Source organism: Myotis yumanensis, unplaced genomic scaffold (assembly GCF_028538775.1).
Source record: "Myotis yumanensis isolate MYYU_CA2020_CCGP unplaced genomic scaffold, mMyoYum1.0.hap1 SCAF_11, whole genome shotgun sequence".
Classification (NCBI taxonomy): Eukaryota; Metazoa; Chordata; class Mammalia; order Chiroptera; family Vespertilionidae; genus Myotis; species Myotis yumanensis.
In genome coordinates this window covers 19,074,274-19,096,952 of record NW_027223762.1, presented here as the reverse complement: position 1 = coordinate 19,096,952, position 22,679 = coordinate 19,074,274, and the positions used below count along the sequence as shown (strand labels likewise).

At 40.0% G+C, this 22,679-nt stretch overlaps 2 protein-coding genes across 7 annotated transcripts in view; one reads left to right on the top strand and one right to left on the bottom strand.

Annotated features, from left to right (window-relative positions):
- Window positions 1-953: 953 nt before the first annotated feature.
- MORN2 (MORN repeat containing 2) lies at window positions 954-9,382 on the bottom strand. Its single transcript, XM_070428584.1, has 6 exons — window positions 9,339-9,382; window positions 8,498-8,616; window positions 6,393-6,443; window positions 5,623-5,729; window positions 4,450-4,586; window positions 954-2,658 (listed from the first exon to the last, which is right to left on the bottom strand). The coding sequence occupies exons 1-6, from the start codon at window positions 9,380-9,382 to the stop codon at window positions 2,556-2,558; spliced, it is 561 nt and encodes a 186-aa protein (XP_070284685.1). The 3' UTR covers window positions 954-2,555.
- Window positions 8,678-22,679, top strand: part of DHX57 (DExH-box helicase 57) — a 46,980-nt gene continuing 32,978 nt past the window's right edge. For 4 of the 6 annotated variants that reach the window (XR_011473153.1, XM_070429049.1, XM_070429053.1 and 1 more), the window contains exons 1-7: window positions 8,678-8,715; window positions 10,358-10,563; window positions 14,314-14,472; window positions 15,484-15,669; window positions 16,192-17,030; window positions 18,634-18,812; window positions 20,663-20,784. Coding sequence is in view for 5 of the 6 variants with exons in the window: in XM_070429049.1 (XP_070285150.1) it covers window positions 10,364-10,563; window positions 14,314-14,472; window positions 15,484-15,669; window positions 16,192-17,030; window positions 18,634-18,812; window positions 20,663-20,784 (1,685 nt within the window). In the remaining variant the exon portion in view is untranslated. Of the gene's footprint in view, window positions 8,716-8,949; window positions 8,971-9,123; window positions 9,484-10,357; window positions 10,564-14,313; window positions 14,473-15,483; window positions 15,670-16,191; window positions 17,031-18,633; window positions 18,813-20,662; window positions 20,785-22,679 lie in introns of those variants that run through there. The other 2 variants (XM_070429051.1, XM_070429050.1) reach the window with 2 other exon arrangements.

Below are 22,679 nucleotides of genomic sequence, written 5' to 3'. Positions count from 1 at the left end.
CATCAACTAATCAAATAACTGAATGTGTTTAGTTTCAAGGAGTTAAAGAAGGAAAACTTTAAGAGGGATGACTTGGTATCTTAGAAAATTGGAAACTTGAGCATTACAAAGTTATTTATATATCAATAAAGTTAAAGATTTTAAAAGCAAAATATGTGTCTTGCCATTTTAAATAATTCAAAGAAAAATATTTAGGAAATTTTAGTTTCCGGTAAAGCAGATATTTTTTATATTTTCCAGAAGTTTTGAATTTGCATTGTATGTCCTGCTCCCAAAAGACATCCTCTTGCCTTATTTTAACCTATCCAGTATGTATCTTGTTATAAATTCCAGTACAATAATATTTAATTCTAAAAGAATACCAGTTAATGCTAAGCAACAAATCCAAAAATGTCTAATTTTTAAACTGTATCTTTGAACACTAATAAATAGGGTCTTTTGAAATTAAATATAAAGCTATTATTATAAAAACTAACAAAAATACCATTTTTATTTCAATATTGTAAAATATATTTCTTTTAAATTTTTTTAAATTTGAGAGAGAGAGATACATCAATTTGTCGTTCCACTTATTTATGCATTCATTGGTTGATTCTTATGTGTGCCCTGGCCAGGGATAGAACCTGCAACCTTGGTGTATTGGGATGATACTCTAACCAACTGAGCTACCCAGCTAGGGCTTAAAATACATTCAAGACAGATTTATAGTTCAACCAAAAAATTTTTTGGCAATAATATATTGAGAAATAGATATTTTAATAAGATTTTGAAGAAATGTGATACAGAAGTTATCTATTGCATGCACTATTTTTTGTCAGTTCCAGAATAATAGTTTCGGCAAAAAACACTCAGGTCTTTTTTTTTTTTTTTAATATATTTTATTTATTAATTTTTTACAGAGAGGAAGGGAGAGAGATAGAGAGTTAGAAACATCGATGAGAGAGAAACATCGATCAGCTGCCTCCTGCACATCTCCCACTGGGGATGTGCCCGCAACCCAGGTACATGCCCTTGACCGGAATCGAACCCGGGACCCCTCAGTCCGCAGGCCGACGCTCTATCCACTGAGCCAAACCGGTTTCGGCAACACTCAGGTCTTTATTGTAACTTTTAATATGTATCTGTCATGTTCTGGTAACTGAAAACAATTTTATATAGAAGGTGAAGAAGCTTTCTAGCCATAGAATATGTGAGGACACAAAGATCTATTTTTTAGAAAATTGAGCTATAATTCACATACCATATGCAAAATTTTCCCTTTTAATGTGAACAATTCAGTGGTTTAGTATTCATAAGGTTGCACAACTATGACCACTAATTCTAGAACATTTTTATCACCCAAAAAAGAAACCCATTCCTCCCAATTCCTCCCTCCCCTGGCAGCCACTAATCTAGACATTTCACATAACAGCCATACAATATGTGGCCTTTTGTGACTGGATTCTTTCACATAGTACAATATTTTCAAGGTTCATTCATGTTGTAGCTTGTGTCAGTACTTCATCCCTTTTTACGGCTGAATATTCCATTGTATGGTATACCATCTTTGTTTATTCATTTATCAGTTGGTGGACACTTGGGTTGTTTCCAGTATTGGGCTGTTATGAATGCTGCTGCTATGGATATTCCTGTACAAGTCATTTCTGTTGGGTACATACATAGGAACTGCTGGTTCATATGGTAACTACATGTCTAACTTTTTGAGAAATTGTTTTCCACAGCAGCTGCACCATTTTACATTCCCACTAGCAATGTTTGAGGTTTCCAATTCCTCCACATCCTTGCTAACTTTTATTATCTCTTTAAATACAGCCAATCTAGTGATTGTGTCTTATTGTGGGTTTAATTTATATTTCTCTAAAAAGTTATGTTAAGCTTCTTTTCATTTGCTTACTAGACATGTTTTCTTTCTTTGAAGAAATGTCTATTCAAATTCCTTGCCCAATTTTTAATTGATTTGTCTTTTTATTTATATACTAGAGGCCCAGTGCATGAAATTCATGCACTGGCAGCGTCCCTAGCGGCTACCGGCCGCCGGCCGGGTAGTCCCTCCCTTCCCCCGGCTGGTCCACCCCCTGGTCGAACTCCTGGAAGAAATCCAGTCGAGGGGACAATTTGCATACTATGTTTTTATTATATAGGCTATTTATATGAGTGAGTTCTTTAATATTCTGAAAACCAAACCTTTACCAGATATGTGATTTCCAAATATTTTCTACCATTCTGTGAATTGTCTTTTCATTTTCTAGATAATTTCCTTTAATACAGACATACTTTTTAAAGATGACAAAATTCAGGCACAGGATTGGACATTGACTTTGCCAAGATTTGGTTTTGCTGTGTTTATTAAAATGAGAACACTCTGAACTGAATCACATAATTTGAACTAATTATAAGATAATGAAAGTAAAGTTAATAAAAAAGGCATAAGTGAATGATGATTTTAATGGCAATATTATAATATAGAGGTAGTGTATGAAGTTATTTCATATGACAGATTTGGTTTCCTTACAACTAAATCTTCAATTACTACATTAAACTTTAATGCAGAAAATCTACATGTGGAGCTTTAGTCTCAGGCCTGGAGCGGCTGTGAAATGAAAGGTACCACACCATTCTAGTCCTTGGATATCAGTATATTGTCCTTCACCTTCCACCCTGTAATAGTAAAAAATAAGTTTGTTCATTAATCAAGACTAAGAATTTACAGTCCAGATTTAAGACTATCTAGACCAGCAGTTCTCAACCTGTGGGTCACGACCCCTTTGGCAGTCAAACGACCCTTTCACAGGGGTCGCCTAAGACCATCCTGCATATCAGATATTTACATTATGATTCATAACAGTAGCAACATTACAGTTATGAAGTAGCAACGAAAATAATTTTATGGTTGGGTCACAACATGAGGAACTGTATTTAAAGGGCCAGAAGGTTGAGAACCACTGATCTAGACTGTGACATCTTACCTAATAATAGACAAACATGTAAATTGACCATCCCTTCGCTACGCTCACCAGCCAATCAGAAGAGTATGCAAATTAACCCAACAAAGATGGCGGTTAATTTGCATACGTAGCGGCAGAGCGAAGACTGAAGGCTCCAGATGGAGCAGCAACTGGCTGGAGCAAAGGCCTGGGTCCCAGGTGCCGGAGGTAAACTGGTGCCGGCAACCAGGGGAAGGGAAGGCCTATTGCACGAATCTCTTCATGCAACGGGCCTCTAGTATTATATACTATGTCTGAAGAATTATAGCTTTCCATTTTGAGACTTTGATTTAAAACCCAGAATCCTGTTTTCATATCCTACAAAAAAAAAAAACAACTATTAACCCTTTTTGGTCCAATGTCGAGGCTGACTTGACAGACCAGGCGCTAGTAACAGGTCCAATGTCAAGGCTGACTCGACAGACCAGGTGCTAGGAGCAGGTCCAACGTCAAGGCTGAGGTTGACACTGCAAACCAGTTCAACATTCAATCCCGTCAATTAATTTGGACCAGACTGTTTGAATTCCAAAAATAAAATTGGACCGCAAAGGGTTAATATTATTATTTCGAATAAATAGTCATTATACAAATTTTGGTATACAAGATTCTAGGACAGTGATGGCGAACCTTTTGAGCTTGTCGTGTCAGCATTTTGAAAAACCCTAACTTAACTCTGGTGCCATGTCACATATAGAAATTTTTCGATATTTGCAACCATAGTAAAACAAAGATTTATATTTTTGATATTTATTTTATATATTTAAATGCCATTTAACAAAGAAAAATCAATCAAAAAAATGAGTTCACGTGTCACCTCTGACACACGTGTCATAGGTTCGCCATCACTGTTCTAGGATATGCTAAGTTTACATAAAAACCCAAACAATCAGTTAAAAAATGAAAAGTTTATATTAGGTCATTTATTTACTCAACAAACATTTACTGCCTGTCAACTATGTTTGGAGTGCTGTGTTCCGTGCTGGTGTTTCCTTGGACTCTCTGGAGTGATAAAAATGCACTTCACTTACACAAACAGACCCCCATGGTTAGGTTTTTCTCCCTTTATTTATTTTTTTTAATATGTTTTTATTGATTTTAGAGAGAAGAAGGGAGAGGGATATGGAAACACTGATGAGAAAGAAACACTGATCGACTGCTCAAGCCCGCAACCGGGGCATGTGCCATGACTGGGAATTGAACCTCTGGTTCATAGGTCAGTGCTCAACCACTAAGCCACACTGGCTGGGCTGAATGATTTTCTTTTGAAGGCTCATGATGGTCTTAGCATCTCATAAGATTTTTTTCTCCTAAAAAAATAACCCAACATTTCTTACTAAATGTTATAAATATATTCTAACAAAATATATTACAAAAGAATATTTAACATTAACTAAATAAAATACTTAAGCAAACATGCCTGAAAAGAATCTTTTAGAACTATAGTGACCTTTTATTTTAAGCTTACCTATTTTCATTGAAATTTCCAGTGTACTTTGCCCCAGATGGGAATATATAAGTCCCCAGTCCATGAAACATATTGTCCTTAAAGTATCCTTCATAGACTGCTCCTGAAAAATGTTCAAGTCTTCCAAAACCATTCATCTGTTTGTAACAAAGGAAATAACTCAGTAGCTAACCTTCAGTTTCCCTAGAATACTTTGAAAATGTACATATATGTCTATCATCCACTTATTATTTAATCTATCATTATATTACCCTTTATTTCTGTGCGGCCCCTCCTCCCCCCATCTCACCACCAAGTCAAATGTTCCTAGTCTGGGGCATTTGAACATCATGGTTGGAACACCATGATGATGATAATAGGGGTCCTTGAGATACCTTGAGTTATCAAAAATCTTAAAGGGCAACTGGTTTAGTTACCTAGGAAACAGTACAAAAGTTGTGAAGAACAAAAATTATATTCAAGCAGACTTGGGTACACATTCTTGTTTCATCACTTATTAGGTATAAGAAATCTGAACTTGATTTACCTCATTTGTAAAGTAGGAGTGCTAATGATTGCTTTGAGGATTAAATGAGAAAATTTTGTAATGAGTTTAGTTTTACTCAATGAATAGAAGATGAGAAAGATGATAACTAGCTCTCTGCATAAGTTTAATATTACTCATATATTCATATATATTAAATACTAGGGGCCCAGTACACGAATTCGTGCACTGGTGGGGGCCCTCGGCCTGGCCTGTGGGGATTGGGCCAAAACTGGCAGTCCAACATCCCCCAAGTGGTCCTGGATTGCAAGAGGGCACAGGCCAGGCCAAGGGACCCCACCGGTGCACGAATCTAGGCACTGGGCCTTTAGTATGCATATAAGATCTTTGGTTAATCTCTTCTCACCCTCCTCCCTACCCACTCCCCTCTGAGATTCATCAGTCTGTTCCATGTTTCCATGCCAGTGCATTGAGCATCTGCCCCTTGGTGGTCAGTGCACATCATAGCTACCGGTCAAATGGTCAAACAGTCGGACATTTAGCATATTAGCCTTTTATATATATATAGATAACTATTTGGTTTTTTGTTGTATAGTCTACTCGTGTTTTTGATTAATGGAGAAATACCTGGAGTCACTTACTAGGTTTACTTATCTATCCACTGTCAGTATTCAAACCAACAATAATACCTTGTCATCTTTCCAGTTTCCTGTGTAGATAATCCCATTAGGAGTGGTATGAACACCTATTCCATTTCTCTCAACAATTCCAAAAGGTGTTCTTGTACAATCACCATCTAAATAAGAGAGAAATACTGAATATTATAAATGGGAACCCTGTTTGACTAGTTAATAAAGTATTTATAGCCCCAGCCAGCTTGGCTCAGTGGATAGAGCATCAGCCTGTGGACTGAAGGGTTCTGGGTTCGATTCCAGTCAAGGGCATGTACCTTGGTTGCAGGCTCCAGGGCAAGTGCAGGAGGCAACCAATCGATGTTTCTCTCACATTGGTATTTCTGTCTTTCCCTCTCTCTTCTACTCTCTCTAAAAATCAGTGGAAAAATACCTTCTGGTGAGGGTTAAAAAAAAATGTTCAAAAACAAACAGATAAATAATAGTTTTTTTAAAGTATTTATATTTAGGCCTAATCACAACTGCACATATGGGTCTCTTTGGCTCCCTAGCACTGAAACAAATGAGACCAGTGATAAGGAGCTTACAAGGACTTATAGTCATTAAGACCCAATGACCAGGAAGACAGACAGATCCCATAGGTTACCAAGGCATACTGCCTAGACTTAATGTTAGAATTCAGATTTAAAATCTTTTCATCTACATTACTTTATTGAATTGAGTTAACATTCCAATAGTAGTTTTATAAAATGTGAGTCTCATTTTTTTCACTCTTAAGCTATTTCATTTAAGTCTGTATAGAAAAAGTAATTGAAATGTATGCTTACCATACTTGTCTCCATTTGGAAATATAAAGTTTATCTTATATACTTCTTCAGCTGTTTTAAAAGATTTAGGAAAAGTCACATAAACTTAAATATTTTTTATGTCATAATACCTATAACAAATGCACTTTAAGAGCTAACCAAATAGATTCACTTCATATGATCACAAGCATGTCATGATTACTTGACATTCCATTATCCGGTGTAGGGTCCTGGGGAAATAATTTTGTGTAGATGATCTATTTTTACTTATTTGTTCATTATAACAGCTTTATTAAAATATAATTTACAAAACACAAAACATACCCTTTTACACAATTTAATAGTTAGAATATTCAGAGTTGTGTAGCTATTACAATCTAACTTTAGAATATTTTAATCACCCCAAAAAGAATCATTTACCCATTCTCAGCTATTTTCCATTCCCTTAATTCCCCACTCCCACGCAACCCCACCCCCACCTCCACCTCCAACCCCTGGCAACCAATAATCTACTTTCTGTATGGATTTTCGTATTGTGGACATTTCATATATATATGAGATCATACAATATGTAGTCCTTAGCGTAATGTTTTCAAGGTTCAACCATGATGCAGCATGCATTAGGACTTCATCTCTTTTTATTGCTGAATAATAGTTCCTGTACAGAAAGAACAGATTCTGTTTATCATTCATCAGTTAATGGACAGCTGGGCTGTTTCCAGTTTGGGCAGCTATCAATAATGCTGCTATGGAGAGTCATGTAAGTTTTTATAGGGATATATGTTTTTATTTTTCTTGGTTAGCCTATATGACCTATTGATTGTCTCAGAGGTAAGGTAAAGTAAGGAATCTCTGACTTGGCAGAAGGAGGAAAAAGAAAATAAAGACAGTAAATGAGGAGGGGTGAGTGTGGGGGTGAGCAAAAAGAATAAGATTGGAATGGAGACCAGGTAAAAAAGGAAGGAAGAAACCAAGGGCTGGGGTGAACCTATGCCTCAGAGCACTGGCACATTTAGTGGTCTAAAACATTAAAAACTTAAGAAAGCATATGTGAAAATAAATAAACTCAAACTTCTAGGACAATAGAGTCTACTAGGATGTTACCCAAAGTATGGACCATGCAAGTTCCTAGGCTCTACCCTATGTTACTGAATCAGAATCTCTATGGGTGAGGCAAGAGAACTGATATTTTTAATTTAAAAATTAATTTAGGTGCCAGTTGAGAAAAGCTAGAGGCTCATACCCTCTGAAGAAACAGAGTTAATAACACAATAGGTAGAAGAGTTTAAAATACTGTAACATCCTTGAGACAGGAGCTGGTGGTTATGAAAAACAACAAATTAGCAGTCCAGAAAATAAATAATTGATGAAATAAAACTCCTTCGAAGGGCTGAATAGCAAAGATACAACTGAAAAGTAAATTAGTGAACTGGAATACAAGGTTGAAAATTTTCCCCAGAAAGAGGAACAAAGAAAAACAGCAAAACCTTTCTTACCTCCCCTCATGCCCAGATTCCTCTAGGAGCCCCCACAACACTCTGGGCCTCGCCTAGCCCGCCCATAGCACGTAGGGCCCTATTAAAGCAACGCTTTTGTGCCAGAATCCCCATCACTACAGCAGGTCGTTTAGGTCAGGGATCACGGATTAGCCACATTTCTGTTCTCGCCCTCGTGTCCAGCTCAGTTATTAGCACTTACTAGCAGGAACTGCAGTGAATGAATGGCACTTGGAAAGCAATCGTTAAATACAGAGCATTTAAATTGATCATACGAGAAACCGACCTGTTTTCAATTGCTCTTAAATGGTTCCACATTCGAAACCTTGGAATGTTAGAGCTAAGAGAAGGACCTAAGAGTCGGAGGTCGCCCGGCAGCGCAGAGGAAACTGAAACCCAGAGAGGTGGGCACAACAGCAAACCCACCGCCGAATCAGAGCTGGAACCCCTGTCTCCTGACTCTCAGGCCAGGTGCCCTCCGCGCCCCGCCCCCGCACCTGCCCCAGGGTGGACGCTCCGGAAAGGTATCACACCGGTAGCGGGGTTACCAGGGGCTGAGCTCTGGACCAAGGCGAGTTCTCATTTAAGGCGACCTTCCCCGCTCGGGGCGTCGGGACGGGGGCCACTCACTTGGCAGAGAGGTGCTGGAGACATTTTCTGGACTCTGCGATTCCCGGTGAGTCGCCAGCTCCGTGGCGCTGAGGGAACCTAGCGCGGAGGGCGACTCGGTTGCCGGGGCGACCAAGCACCTCTCACCCGGAAGCGAAAGTGCGAGGGGCCGAGTCTGAGCCAATCAGAAGGCACCAGGGCTGTGCCGCCGCGACTGGGCCGCGGCCGAGCAGCTCCAGGTGAGACCTGCGAGGGTGGCGGGACCCGGCGGGACTCCTCGGCCCTGAGCGCTCTCTCCTAACCGCCGCCCGGGCAGCGGCGCTGCTAGCCGGCTGCGGCGCCCCCTCCGCGGCCGAGGGGTGTGTCCGCGCGCGCGGTCTGCGCGTCGTCCGGGTTGTCAGTGTGCAGACCCTTCTACCGCCTTCCTCTCCCGAAGCGGTCGGTGCTGAGGATCCCGCTGTTTGGCAGGACCCCAGGCCCTGGGGCCGGGCCAGGTGGGGGTGGGCAGCCGAGCGGGCCCCGCCTGCGGGAGCGCTGCGTTCGGGCTCGGAGGGTAAAGGGATGGATTGGAGGGGCCAGGTTTCATTTCCTGTCTTCTCCATCTCGAACCAAGTGGCTGTTTGGGGGGCGTTGCATGCTCGGGGAGAGGTGCCAGGTGTGGGTGTCTGCATGGAGCTGGCTGTGAGGGGTCCGTCGGAGATTTGCCTGGAAGGGGAGTGGTGTGTGTCAGTGTTGAGTGCCCAGCTTAGTGGTTCTGTGCCCGGGAACCGAACTTGGGCGTGAAACAAAGGGTACTCTTGGAACCAAACTTAGGCCCCTGTGTCCACGGTGAAAAAAGATCGCTGAAATCGGCCTCTGCAACCTGGGATAGCACAGTGGAATCTGTCTGTATGGATTATGCGACATGATTCCTGTTCCCTGGAAAACGGCTGGAGAGAGTCATATTGGAAACAGCCCGCAAGTCTAAATGTAGAGTTTGAGCGCAGATCTCAGATCAAGCTGTAAAGGTAATACTTTCGGGGCTGGTGTGAGACAAGTTGTGGATCACTCTTTAGGCAAGCTTGCTATGGCTTGGTCTGGGTGGCTAGCCACTCTTCTTTATTTATGTATTTATTTATTTATGTTTTATTGATTTATTTGAGAGAGAGAGAGAAACTGATTTGTTCCACTTGTGTATGCATTCATTGGTCGGTTGTTGTATGTTCCCTTGATCCCATTGTAACTAGCTAGTTATTAATGATAGAAAGGAGCATGGGAAGGCCAGATATTACAGGCTCGTCATTTGGGCAGCTTCGCCAGGAAGCTGCAGCTTTACACTCCCCAGGGCTCCAGCAAAGGAAGATAGATGTAGGCCCCGTAAGGTTGGAGGGGGCTAGGGAAGGTGCTGGCTGTCAGTAATGCCTGGGGACAGAAAGGGTTGTCCAGAATGGGTGTGGCAATGCATGGGCTCTAGGGTTTGGAATGCCTAGTTCCCTAAACAGAGGAGTACTATTTCTTGCTTCTCTTGGGACTCCTGTGACTCTGGGCTTGTGGGGCTCTTTTGCTCCTGCTCCCCTGCTTTCGCCCACTGAATGACTGCAGTGATTTCCTAACTGGCCTCCTGGTTTCTCCTCCTCACTACCACCATCCAGTCCTTTTATTCTTCACATCGCACTAAAGTACTTGTTTTAACACATAAGTCAGTCCTATCCAGCTTTTTCCTCAATGGAAAAATATCCTCAGGCGAGGATTAACAACAACGCAAAAATAAATAAATAACAAAAATAAAAGGAGTGTTTCCAGATCCGCTTTAAAAAATAGGCTATATCCATAACTTTGAAAACAAAGAATTATTATACTTGCCTGGTGTCATGAGGTCTGTGTTCCTTTTTTCTCTTGCAGGTGAAAATGAGTTCTTCAGGAAGAAGAAAAGGCAAGCCAGGCAAAGGAAGTGGGAAAGGGTCTTCCAGAGGAGGAAGAGGAGGCAGGAGTAACGCCAGTAAATCTCACGGCGGTGGCGGCAGTGGTGGCAATAGAAAGGCCTCAAGTAGAACTTGGGATGATGGCGATGACTTTTGTATCTTCAGTGAATCAAGGTCCTCAACCAGGTATTATGCTCTCTGAGTGTTCAGATATGGAAACGGTGTCAATTCCTAATGTATGGGACAATATTGCTCAGAGAAGGGGGAAGAAAAGCCAAGTAATTCTGCTCAAGTTCATTGTTCCTCTTATTTTAAAACTTTGCAGTCCCCCTCTTTATAATATAGTCTGAATGTTTGATGGCAAATAACAGCTTTTTCTTTTGGGAAGTTCAGAATAACTTGAACTTCCACATGATGCTGTGAATTGAGTGTAATATCATTATTGTAACCAATGTTATGAGGAAAGTAAATATTGGAAATGGGAAAAGTAATGAAAATAATTTTAAGTATTTCTTAGGCTGTATAGTTTGAAGGTTCCAGTATGTGACCTGGTTGGACTCTGTCTTTCTAATTGATGATTGATCTGTTTTCCAACCAGATTGACCAAATCTTCACCGGTGCTTCACCTGATAACCAACGATATCCAGGCTTCTCTCATAGTCAACTTTTAAGTAATGAATAAATTCTGATAACTCTAATGAATATTTAATGAAAGTAAAGATGTATTACTGCATACTGTACAATATGTATGTAAAATTGTAATTGTCTCTCAAACTGCACTATGAGCTTTCTATGGGAATTCTTAGAGATGGAGAGATTTCTTTAAAGCTACATACACACGCACACACTCTTCTGAGAATAACTCTCAACTAAATATCATTAGAAGGAATATAGATGAGTGCTAGAGTTTAACTGTATCATACATGCTTTTAACTTAAATGAATTCAGCTATATGCATTCAGGAAAAAAAAGGAAAACAGCATTTAAGTAGTTTAAACTAGCCACTAAATGAATCTGAGTCCCATAGTGAGCAAATGGAGAAGAATCTGCTATTCCCTCAGTCAGTCTCAGTTTGCAAGTACTTGTTGGAGTTTAAGCCTCTGATGTACTGAGTATATGATGTTAGGGTTTAAAAATAGGTTTTTCACACATAGTGCTTAATACAACCAAATACTTCATCTGGTATTCAAATTGTCATTTTGGACATATTGAGAAATAATGTAGCAGTCTCAAACTTGACACCATTTTAAGGACTTTCCCAAAGTAATTTAAACTATATTTTCCCCGTAGCTTTTGACTTAAGAGCCCAATTTCTGAGTTCAATGCAGCACCATTCTTTTTGAAAACAGATATCACAGGTTCTTGCAGTCTTAGATGTTCATTCAGGCAGCAGATATTAACAGTGCCTACTATGCACCAGGTGCTGTTCAGGGACTAGAATTACAGCAATGAGTAAAATATTAAAATATTATCCTTGTCTTCATAGAAGGAGATTTGAGGTATAAAGACCATAAACAAATATGTACTGTTTCAGGTGGTACATGCTATGAAGAAAAATGAAGGACAGAGGTGATAGAAAATACCAAAATAGATTGCTGATATTTTCAGTAGTTGCTATTTATGTACAGTGATCAGAGAAAGCTTCTCTAATAATGTGTCATTTGAGCAGGGACAAGAAGGAAATGAAGGAGTGAGCTGTGATACTAGCTGAGGGAAGAGCATTCAAGGCAGAGGGAACAGCAATTGCCAAGTCCCTAAGCCAGGAGTATGCGTGGAAGCTTTAGGAAATGGCAGGGAAGCCAGTGGCTACAGTGAATGGGTAAAAAGGAGAGTGATAGGCAGTTAGGTCTGAAAGGCTACACTTTGCAGGACTTTATGGGCCATTATGAGGACTCTGGCTTTTGCTTTGAGTAAGATGGGAAGTCATGGCAGGGTTTAAGGCAAGGGTGTGTGACATTAATCACTCTGATCAGAGTTGCTACTATTCAGTATATGCCTTTATGTGAATTAGAAAATGGTGCCCTTTCTTTGGGCCGTTGTAGCCTCAGGGTGCATGATTTGGTGAGTACAGCATGGACTGGATTTTAACTCTTGCTTTTCCCTCCTCCCTCACCCATCTCCCACCCCTGCCAGGAGTCTTTGCACTGTGTACATACAGTCTGTGCAGTCACACTCAGTAGCCCTGACTCAATCTGGAGAATGGACTACAGGGGGCCTGGGTTAGAACCTGGAAGACCGGTTGGGGGTACTCTCCAAGTGGAGCTGTGTGCATGTCTATATGGACAGTGTTAAGAACTGGTGAAGGTAGATAAAAGGTGTTTACTAGTACCTTTGTAGGTTTAAAATTTTTCAAAACAAAATGTTAGTGGAAATTATGGATTTGAGGTAGCATTTCGTTTCTGGGATTGCAACTTAGTAGTTAAAAACCACATTCAACTCTGCTTTGTCCTTTGCTTCCCCAGTGGTTCTTTTCAAAGTCTCCATAATATGTTGCATTCAAATACAGAGAATGTTTCTTCCACTTCCCTAGATTTGTGAAAATGTATAATGAAACATGCCCACCCCTCTAAAAAAAGAAGAGAAATTTAGTGAATAAAGTTAAACCTTAGAACTTATGATTTAAATATTAAAGAGTCCTTTAAAAAATCCAAATTCCAACAATGAAGGTTGGTGAAATAAATTCTAGTACATCTATATAAGTAATCACTTAAAATTATGTTTAGGAGAATTTTTTTTTATTTAAATTCTTTATTGTTTAAAGTTTTACACGAGTCTCCTTTTTCCCCCATTGACCTCTCCCCAGGGGCTCCCACACCCCAGCACATATCTCACCCCCCTGCTGTCTGTGTCCATTGGTTATGCTCATATGCATGCATACAAGTCCTTTGGTTGACCTCTTATTCCCTCACCTCCCACCCCCTGCCTTCGCTCATAGGTTGTACAGTCTGTTCGATGTTTCTATGTCTCTGGTTCTAATTTTGTTCATCAGTTTATGTTGTTCATTATATTCCACAAATGAGTGAGATCATATGATATTTATCTTTCTCTGACTGGCTTATTTCGCTTAGCATAATGCTCTTCATATCCATTCATGCTGTTGCAAATGGTAAAAATTCCTTCTTTTTTAGTTGCAAATGGTAAGAATTCCTTCTTTTTTACAGCAGCGTTGTATTCTATTGTATAGATGTGCCACAGTTTTCTAATCCACTCTGCTGGTGGGCACTTAGGCTGTTTCCAAATCTTAGCTATTGTAAATTGTGCTGCTATGAACATGGGGGTGCATATATTCTTTCTGATTGGTGTTTCTTGTAGGAGAATGTTTAATTTTAGGGAAATAGCTTAAATTTAATAAGGAAATAAAGTAAATTATAAAAAATTATATATGCTGTACAGTTTTTAAAAGATGTATATGAAAAAGATAATGTTAATTAGGGTAACCTCTGTTTTCTTTTTTGTTCTTTACTTTTCTACAGTGAACATGTATTTTTTATAATCAGGAAATAATGATAATTTAGGTAAATATTTCGAAAGTAGGCCAAGTATTAACTCATGAGTATTGATAACTAAATGGAACTCTTGATTGCTTTCAGATTGGCTACCTAACATAGAATACAATAAACACTTTGTGTAGCATATTTCTTTCAAAAGTTCTCCAGTGCAGAGGGAGTCATGATAACATTGCTTTTTCCAGAGTGTTCTTGAGCTAGTGAACCAGTTTTAATGATTAAGAATCTGATCAGTGTTTTTTCCAGCAGTTCCAACATAATGAAGTCTAGTAGGGATTGTAGGAAACAGAGGACCTCTTCCTATTCCTTGTCATCTTTTGTAAGATACTTGACAATCTAGTTCATGTTATATATATTTGGGGACTCTCAAGGGAGTATAAAAATTCTGATTACAGGTAAATGTGTAATTTTGTTATTGTGTCCTTTGCAGACCTAGCAACAGTAACAGAAGAAAAGGAGACACACGCCCCAAATGGAAGCCCAAAGCCAAAGTGCCCTTACAGACTCTACATATGACTTCTGAGAATCAAGAGAAAGTGAAAGCTCTTCTCCGAGACCTGCAAGAACAAGATGCGGATGCTGGATCTGAGTAAATTATTTTATTTGAATAAATTACGACAGTAAGGAAGATGCATTGGCATTTTCACATACAGTGAAGATCCTGTGTGCCCTTAGAATACTGTATCAATATGGATCCTGTTGTGACTAACTAGTTGAAAGTGAACTAAGAGAAATGCAAGAATAAAAGTATTCAGCAACAGTTTTAGAGCGAATCTGTTTTTGCAGTATCTGTGAGCACTAGTACAGATTGCCTTTTCTTTTTTTCGCCCCCCTACGACAATGCTAATATGAATTCAATAATTGCTTTATTGACAACCTTCCAAATAAAACCTTGTCATGAACAAGTAGAAGTATTGTTCTAGGAACAAATAATGAGTTGATCCAATAAAGTCTTAAGATTTATACTACTCATGTCCATCTGCTTAAGAGAAACAACTTCTACTCTTTTGACTATTTTGCTTTTTTATTGCAGTAGTTAATTTTTTCCACTTGCCAGAATTAATGAATGGTCAGTCATGAGCAGCTCAATTTCCATCCTATCTACAAATCTCATATCTATCTTAGATTTAGGGAAAGTGGTTATGCAGCAAAGCAAAAAATTAGAGGTGGTTTTTATGAATAAGAAAAAAGAGAGGATAGCCAAGACATACAGTAAAGAATACAGGCTCGGGGTTAGACTGACGTGGTTAAAGTCTCTAGTTGCTCTTACCTGTATAACCTTTGGCAGTTACTAATCCTTTCTAAGTTTTAGTTGATCATCTGAAATATGGAGATTCCGATAGTATCTCGTTGGGTTATTGGGAAGATTTTAAAAGAGGTAGTACATAAACATAGTATCTGGCATTCAGTAAATGCCTGATAAATGTTAATTGCCAAGATGTAAATTAATAGGTGAATAAAAGATTAAATCACTGACTGAATAGTGGTCAGAATCCTGTGTCCTTTGGCTTTCTAAATTAAATGCTTAGATTCTTGCTAAGTTTTTCTTTGAAGTAAGTAGAAATTAATATGTAATATATGAAAATGTTACCTTTTCCAGAAGAAGCATCTCTGGGGAGGAGGAAGATGATGAGCCTGACTGTGATGATGCACAGTACTGGTTAGCTGGACAAGAAGCTTCCCTTGTTCCTGACTCTGATCCTTTGGATTATGCTGGCTCAGGCCCAGTGGAGCCTTATAATCCAGAACTTATAGTCTCAACAGTTGCAGTACAAAAACTTTCCAGGTGATTGTTTTCAACGTTCATACCAGTTGGAAGAGAATTCAGGGAAACAGAAGGCATATCGTAGACCCAACTACCCTCCCCCACTTTGAGTGTTATCCTATTGTGTGCATTCCAGAAGTGGTGATATGTCGAATATTCTCTCTTTTAGGTTAGAGCAGCCGTTCTCAACCTGTGGGTCGCGACCCCTTTGGGGGTCGAACGACCCTTTCACAGGGGTCGCCTAAGACCATCAGAAAACACATATATAATTACATATTGTTTTTGTGATTAATCACTATGCTTTAATTATGTTCAATTTGTAACAATGAAATTGGGGGTCACCACAACGTGAGGAACTGTATTAAAGGGTCGCGGCATTAGGAAGGTTGAGAACCACTGGGTTAGAGAGATTAAGGAGGAATTAGTATTATCAGGGACTCTTTTTCAAAATACAAACCCTGCATAGATATAGTTATAATTTCACATAAATGTATTTAAATGATTTCTTATTGCTCCTTTTTTGTCATGTTTCACACTTGGTAGGTATGGTTTCAACACTGAACGCTGTCAGGCAGCCCTGAGGGTTTGTGACGGAGATGTGGGGGCATCACTAGAATATCTGCTCATCCAGTGTTTTTCCGAGATATTTGGAGAGAGGATGAAAATCTCTGAGGCAGTTGCACATATGAGCGAGGATGAGTGTGTGGAACCGCGACAGGAAGAGGCATTTGCTCTCAAGTCAATCTGTGGAGAAAAATTCGTGGAAAGAATTCAGAACAGAGTTTGGACCATTGGATTAGAACTGGAGTATTTGACAAGTAAATTCCGCAAATCCAAGCAAAAGGAAAGTACCAAAAATATACAGGAGACTTCACTTGATATCTGTAAATTTTACCTCAAAGGAAACTGTAAATTTGGATCAAAATGCAAATTCAAACATGAAGTGCCCCCAAATCAAATTGTTGGAAGAGTAGAAAGAAGTGTAGATGATTCTCACCTTAATGCTCATGAAGATAAATCTTTTTTATATGAACTTGAAATTCGATTTTCTAAAGACCACAAATACCCCTACGAAGCTCCCCTGGTGGCATTTTATTCCACCAATGAGAGTCTACCTCTGGCTTGTCGTTTACATATTTCTGAGTTCCTTTATGGCAAGGCCTTGACTTTTGCAGAAACTGCAGAACCTGTTGTATATTCTTTGATTACCCTTTTAGAGGAAGAATCAGAAATAGTCAATCTACTAACAAATACCCATCACAAGTACAGTGATCCTCCAGTGAACTTTCTGCCAGTATCCTCTGGGATCAGAATAACTAATCCTTTCTGTCGTAAACCAGTGATTCCACATAATTCTTTGGTTTCAAGTCGAATTCCAGAAGGTATGTAAGGCATTGACCACGTGGAGTGCATTTTGGGGTACGGGGAGCAGGGGCATTCAGAATGATGGACTAAAAAAGTCAGAGGCTCTGAGGGATAGGATCTCCCAGGGACCTCAGGCAAGTCATTCTCCTCAGCCAAGGGCAAAAAGGAATGAGAATCCCCTGAGCGAGGGCCTGACTGTAATTGGAAGGCCCAGTTTTGTCACTGTGATTAGGCTCCCTGAATTGAAAGTTTGAAGTGATTTGTAAGTTTACTCTAGCAGTCGAGCGTGGGAAGAAACTTATAGCATCTTCCCAGCAAACCTGTTTTATTTAATTCATTTGGTTTTACTTGTTTATCTCTGATACTTTATGTGGCATTACTTTCTAATGAGATTTTAGAGATAGCTCTCTTTATATACTACTATTCGTATTCTCTTGCTTTTTGTACACTAGACTGCCAAAATTCACTGGAGTAGGGCTATCTTCATGAATCCCTAAATCCTCAAATAAAGAAATGTTTGCACAGGCTTCTGGCTTTATCCAGATCCAGGTTTGCTACACAATTCTTATACTACAAGTAAATCCCTTCAGTTCATCAAAGAGTTCTCTCTTATTTGTTGCTATCTTTCTTTCAGAGGAATAAATTTTCATCGTTCACAAGAGTTCCTAGGTAAACGTCAATAAGTAGAGAACAGTGAAGCGGCACTGAGTTATGGGTACCGAGCAGTTGTCCAATTTCCTCACTCGCCACTTGACTCACTCCCAAATGTCAGCTTCTAGCACCAGGATTCAAATGCATTTCTCAAGAAATGACAAATTGTGGGTTGTGGACTTTTTAGAAATTATGGCTTTATTGAGATGTAATTTGCATACCATAAAATTCACCCTTTTGAAGCTTACAATCAAATGATTTTTAATATGTTCACAGAGTTGTGCAACCATAAACAGTCTAATTCCAGGACATTTTCCTCACCCCAAAAAAGAAACCCCATACCTATTACTAGTCACTCCTCTTTTCCCCCAACCCCTGGCAACCAAGAACCTGTATTCTTTCTCTATGGATTTGCTATTCTGGGCGCTTCATAGAAATGAAATCATACAATACGTGGCTTTTTGTGTCTGGCTTCTTTCACTTAACATGTTTTCAAGGTTCATTCATGTTGTAGCATTTGTCAGTACTTCATTCCTTTTCGTTGCTGAATAATAGGCCATTATGTGAACATACCTCATTTTTTTAATTGATTCATCATTTGATAGGTTGTTTGTATCACGGAATTTTAGGTGCATTTGCCAGTAGTTTAAACTTTCAGTTAATTCCTTGAATGTAAAAAGTCTACTGGATTAACATTTAGCCATGCCATGATTTTCTCTCGTTTTTAACTTATTTTTGTTTTTAACAGTAGCCACTTATACTTGAGTAAAGTTTGTTTGAAGGTGCATTTTAAGTTCTTTAGCAGTAGAAGTAGTAGTATTGAAATGAATGAACCTGCTTTATTCATGCTTTAACTTTTTCTCTTATTTTATGATTTTATTGTTGTTGTTACTTTGTTAGACGATGATTTTCCCCCGTTGATAAAGAAAGGGCTCCATATCGAAAATGTTTCCTTTTGTCCCCTTCAAGTTGAAAAAGAATCAGAACCTCAGGAGGAGACAGATGAGGATGAAGGTCCTGCACCAGTGGTAGTGGAGAATGAAAGCTATGTGAACCTTAAGAAAAAGATTTCCAAAAGATATGACTGGCAGGCAAAATCAGTACATGCTGAGAATGCTAAAATCTGCAAGCAGTTCCAAATAAAACAGGTAGGGTATTCTGAGAGAATGGCTAGCATTGCCTCCCTTATGTATGGATGAAGGGGTTGATGAATTGGGAAGCTTTGGCTACCCTCCCTAGTATACTTTTGGTTCTCTTTTACTGAGTGGTCAATTTATGCATGCCACAGCAAACTTGGGCACATCATCTAGATAGTTTTGTAAAGTCCAATGGCTGGTGAAAATGAAATACACACCTATATACCAAGTATTCTCAGAATCACGTGGCTTTGGTACTGTGACAGACAATCTGATGAGTGGAAGGAAAATTAATACTGTACTGTGATTTACATTAGAGGAATCACTGTAGAAAAGGAAAAGGAAACAGGTAAGGGGGAATTTTTACCCATTTCAAAGGCTCACAGGATAAATAACTTCCCCTAAGTCACGCAAATAGCTAGTAAGCCGTAACATAGAGGTTCAAGCTAATTCTGTTTCCAAAGCCTGTGTTGTTTTTACCCCATTCACATGAAGATTATTTTAAAAGAACCTGCCGGTGAACTGTGAAGGCAGAGTTGGATGTGGGACAAAGGGGAGTGGCTTAACCAATTTAGGGATTGAATTAGAGATGCTGTGTAAGGGCCCTTCCAGTCCTAAAGTTCTGTGATTCTGATTTTGACACAGTATTAAACTATCCCATATATAGTACAACCAGAGGCCTGGTGCACAAAAATCATGTACTGGCGGGGGGGAGGGCCCTCAGCCCGGTCTGTGTCCTCTCGCAGTCCGGGAGCCCTCCGGGGATGTCCGACTGACAGTTTAGGCCCACTCTCTGCTCTCTGCAGGGAGCGGGCCTAAGCCGGCAGTCAGGCATCCTTAGTGTTGCCACGGAGGTGGGAGAGGCTCCTGCCACCACTGCTGCACTCGCCAACTGTGAGCCGGCTTCTGGCTGAGTGGCGCTCCCCCTGTGGGAGTGTACTGACCACCAGGGGGCAGCTCCTGCATTGAGCATCTGCCCCCTGGTGGTCAGTGTGCGTCATAGCAATTGGTAATCCCACTGTTCGGTCGATTGGCATATTAGCCTTTTATTTTATAGGATACCCATAGAATGTCAAAATGAATAGAAAATCACACCATAAGGATAGAAACAAAAAAGTTCAATTGGTCAGTGTGCTTAGAAGTGATAAATTTATGTGATAAAATTATATGCAGAAAATGATATGTTGGTATAAATTTCTTACATTATTCAAAAACACATCCACTTTTAATGTGTAACACCATATAGCATTGGCCATTAGATGTCAGGCTGAGTTGCGTAGATGTGATGATTGGCCAAAAAGAACCCTTTAATCAGTACTCTTACTATTATTGATTTTGGTAGAAATCTGATATTGTGTAGAACTGTGCTGTCCAATATGTAGCTTTTAGTCGTGTGGCTATTTAAATTTAAATTCATCAAAATAAAATAAAAAATTCAGTTCCTCAGTAGCACTGGCCACAGTAAAGTGTTCAGTAGCCACATGTAGCCCAGGGTTACTATCCCAGACAGTGTAATTATAGAACATTTCCATCACACCAAAAAGTTCTATTGGACAGTGCTGGTGTAAAAACTCCAGCAGGAAGAACTGAATAAGTACTCAGCAAGAGGGGTTTATTTCTCTTCTAAGGTCTTTCCGTTTATTCCGATGAGGAAACCACAGATTCCACAGCTTATTCTGGCTGATTCTCTGAGCAGCCTTCTGACTAAAGTCATCAGTATCCACCCCCAACAAATTTGCAATTTCTTTCTCTGAATAAATTGTTAAAGAGCAGAAAGGGTGGGTCTATGGTTTTTCACATTCAGAGCTTTATGAGAGGTGGTTCAAAGTAACCCAACTGATACTTACCTTTTATGTTATTAGACCTCCAGACAGTTCCAGTCAATTCTGCAAGAAAGACAGTCACTGCCTGCTTGGGAAGAAAGAGAAACCATTCTTCAATTGTTGAGCAAGCACCAAGTACTTGTTATCAGTGGTATGACTGGGTAAGAATACATTTTACTTATAATGCAGCTTTCATCTGTAAATATGGTATTACCCTGTTTACCATCGCCAGTTCTATTTTTGAAAAGCTAGTAGTTGGTGTTATTTGCTCTTATTCCTGTCAAATATTAAATAATATTTCACAGGAATTAATACTACAGCATCTGTAGCCAGCAGAGCCAAATTACACAAAACAAACATAAAACTCGGAAATACATCTAGGAATTTATGGACATCGTACACCTCTGCCGTGAGATCATTTTAAGGCAAAAGGTTTAGCTGAATGCTTTTAACAAGGCCCATTTTAAAAGGTAAAGAATAGCTCCAGAAAACTTATCTTCGAGAGAATCGAAGATGGCGGCATAGGTAAACACCGGAGACTGCCGCCGTGGACAACCACTTCAAAAATACAACTAAAAGTCGGAGCGGACATCAACCAGAACCACGGGAAGGCTGGCTGAGGAGAGTCTCTTCAACTAGAAGCAAAAACAACAGCATTCCGACGCTCAGCGGAGGCGCAGTGTGGAAAATTTACAGGTACGGCGGTGCGGTGGTGAGGGTGCGCGCGCAAAGCGGGCTGGCGGCTGAGGGCGCGATTGTCGTTTTCAATCAGGAGCGAATCTCAGACTCTGGGCTACAGATCCGGGCGAGTCTCTAGGGACCCAGACTCAAACGGGAGAAGCGGGACTGTCTGGCTACGGCTCCTCCGAGGTTTGCAGCGATTGCTGGGACAGAGAGGCAGAGCCCCTGGGGACGGACTGAGAGCGGCCATAGCTGCTCCCTCCCCCCGCCCTGTTGAGCCCGCCCCGCCCAAACCCCCCCCCCCCCCCCCCCCCCCGCGCACAACCATTTGCCGACCGCCTCAGGCAAGGGCTGGACTAGCACCTCCCCTGAGGACTGAAGTTTTCCCACAGCTGATTTCCACCGCCAGTCGGCCTGATGGTCAAATCCCTCTAGTGTTAACTACAACAATTAAGGCTTGGCTAGAACAAGACTGCGCACAGAGACCACAAGGGGGTGCACCAAGAAAGCATAAAAGATGCGGAGACAAAAAAACATGACAGAAATGGAGGATATGGAGCTAAGAATCGCAATTTTGAGGGCTTGCCATAAATTCGTGCAGAGCCTCACGAAAACTAATGAGACCCTCGATGCTACGATAAAGAAATTAGAAAGTAAGCATACACGGACTGAAATAAAGAATATTATACCCAATAGCAGACCAGAGGAGTGCAAGAATCAAACCAAAGATTCGACAAAAAACACCCAATTGGAAAAGCATAATGAAAAAAGAATCCGAAAGTGTGAAGATAATGTAAGGAGCCTCTGGGACAGCTTTAAGCGGACTAATATCAGAGTCATTGGAGTCCCAGAAGATGAGAGACAGCAAGATATTGAAAACCTATTTCAAGAAATAATGGCAGAAAACTTCCCCCACCTGGAGAAAGAAATGGACTTACAGGTCCAAGAAGCGCAGAGAACCCCAAACAAAAGGAATCCAAAGAGGACCACACCAAGACACATCATCATTAAAATGCCAAGAGCAAAAGACAAAGAGAAAATCTTAAAAGCAGCAAGAGAAAGAGGCTCAATTACCTACAAGGGAATACCCATACGACTGTCAGCTGATTTCTCAACAGAAACTTTGCAGGCCAGAAGGGAATGGCAAGAAATATTCAAAGTGATGAATACCAAGAACCTACAACCAAGATTACTTTATCCAGCAAAGCTATCATTCAGAATTGAAGGTCAGATAAAGAGCTTCACAGATAAGGAAAAACTAAAGGAGTTCATCACCGCCAAACCAGTATTATATGAAATGCTGAAAGGTATCCTTTAAGAAGAGGAAGAAGAAGAAAAAGGTAAAGATACAAATTATGAACAACAAATATGCATC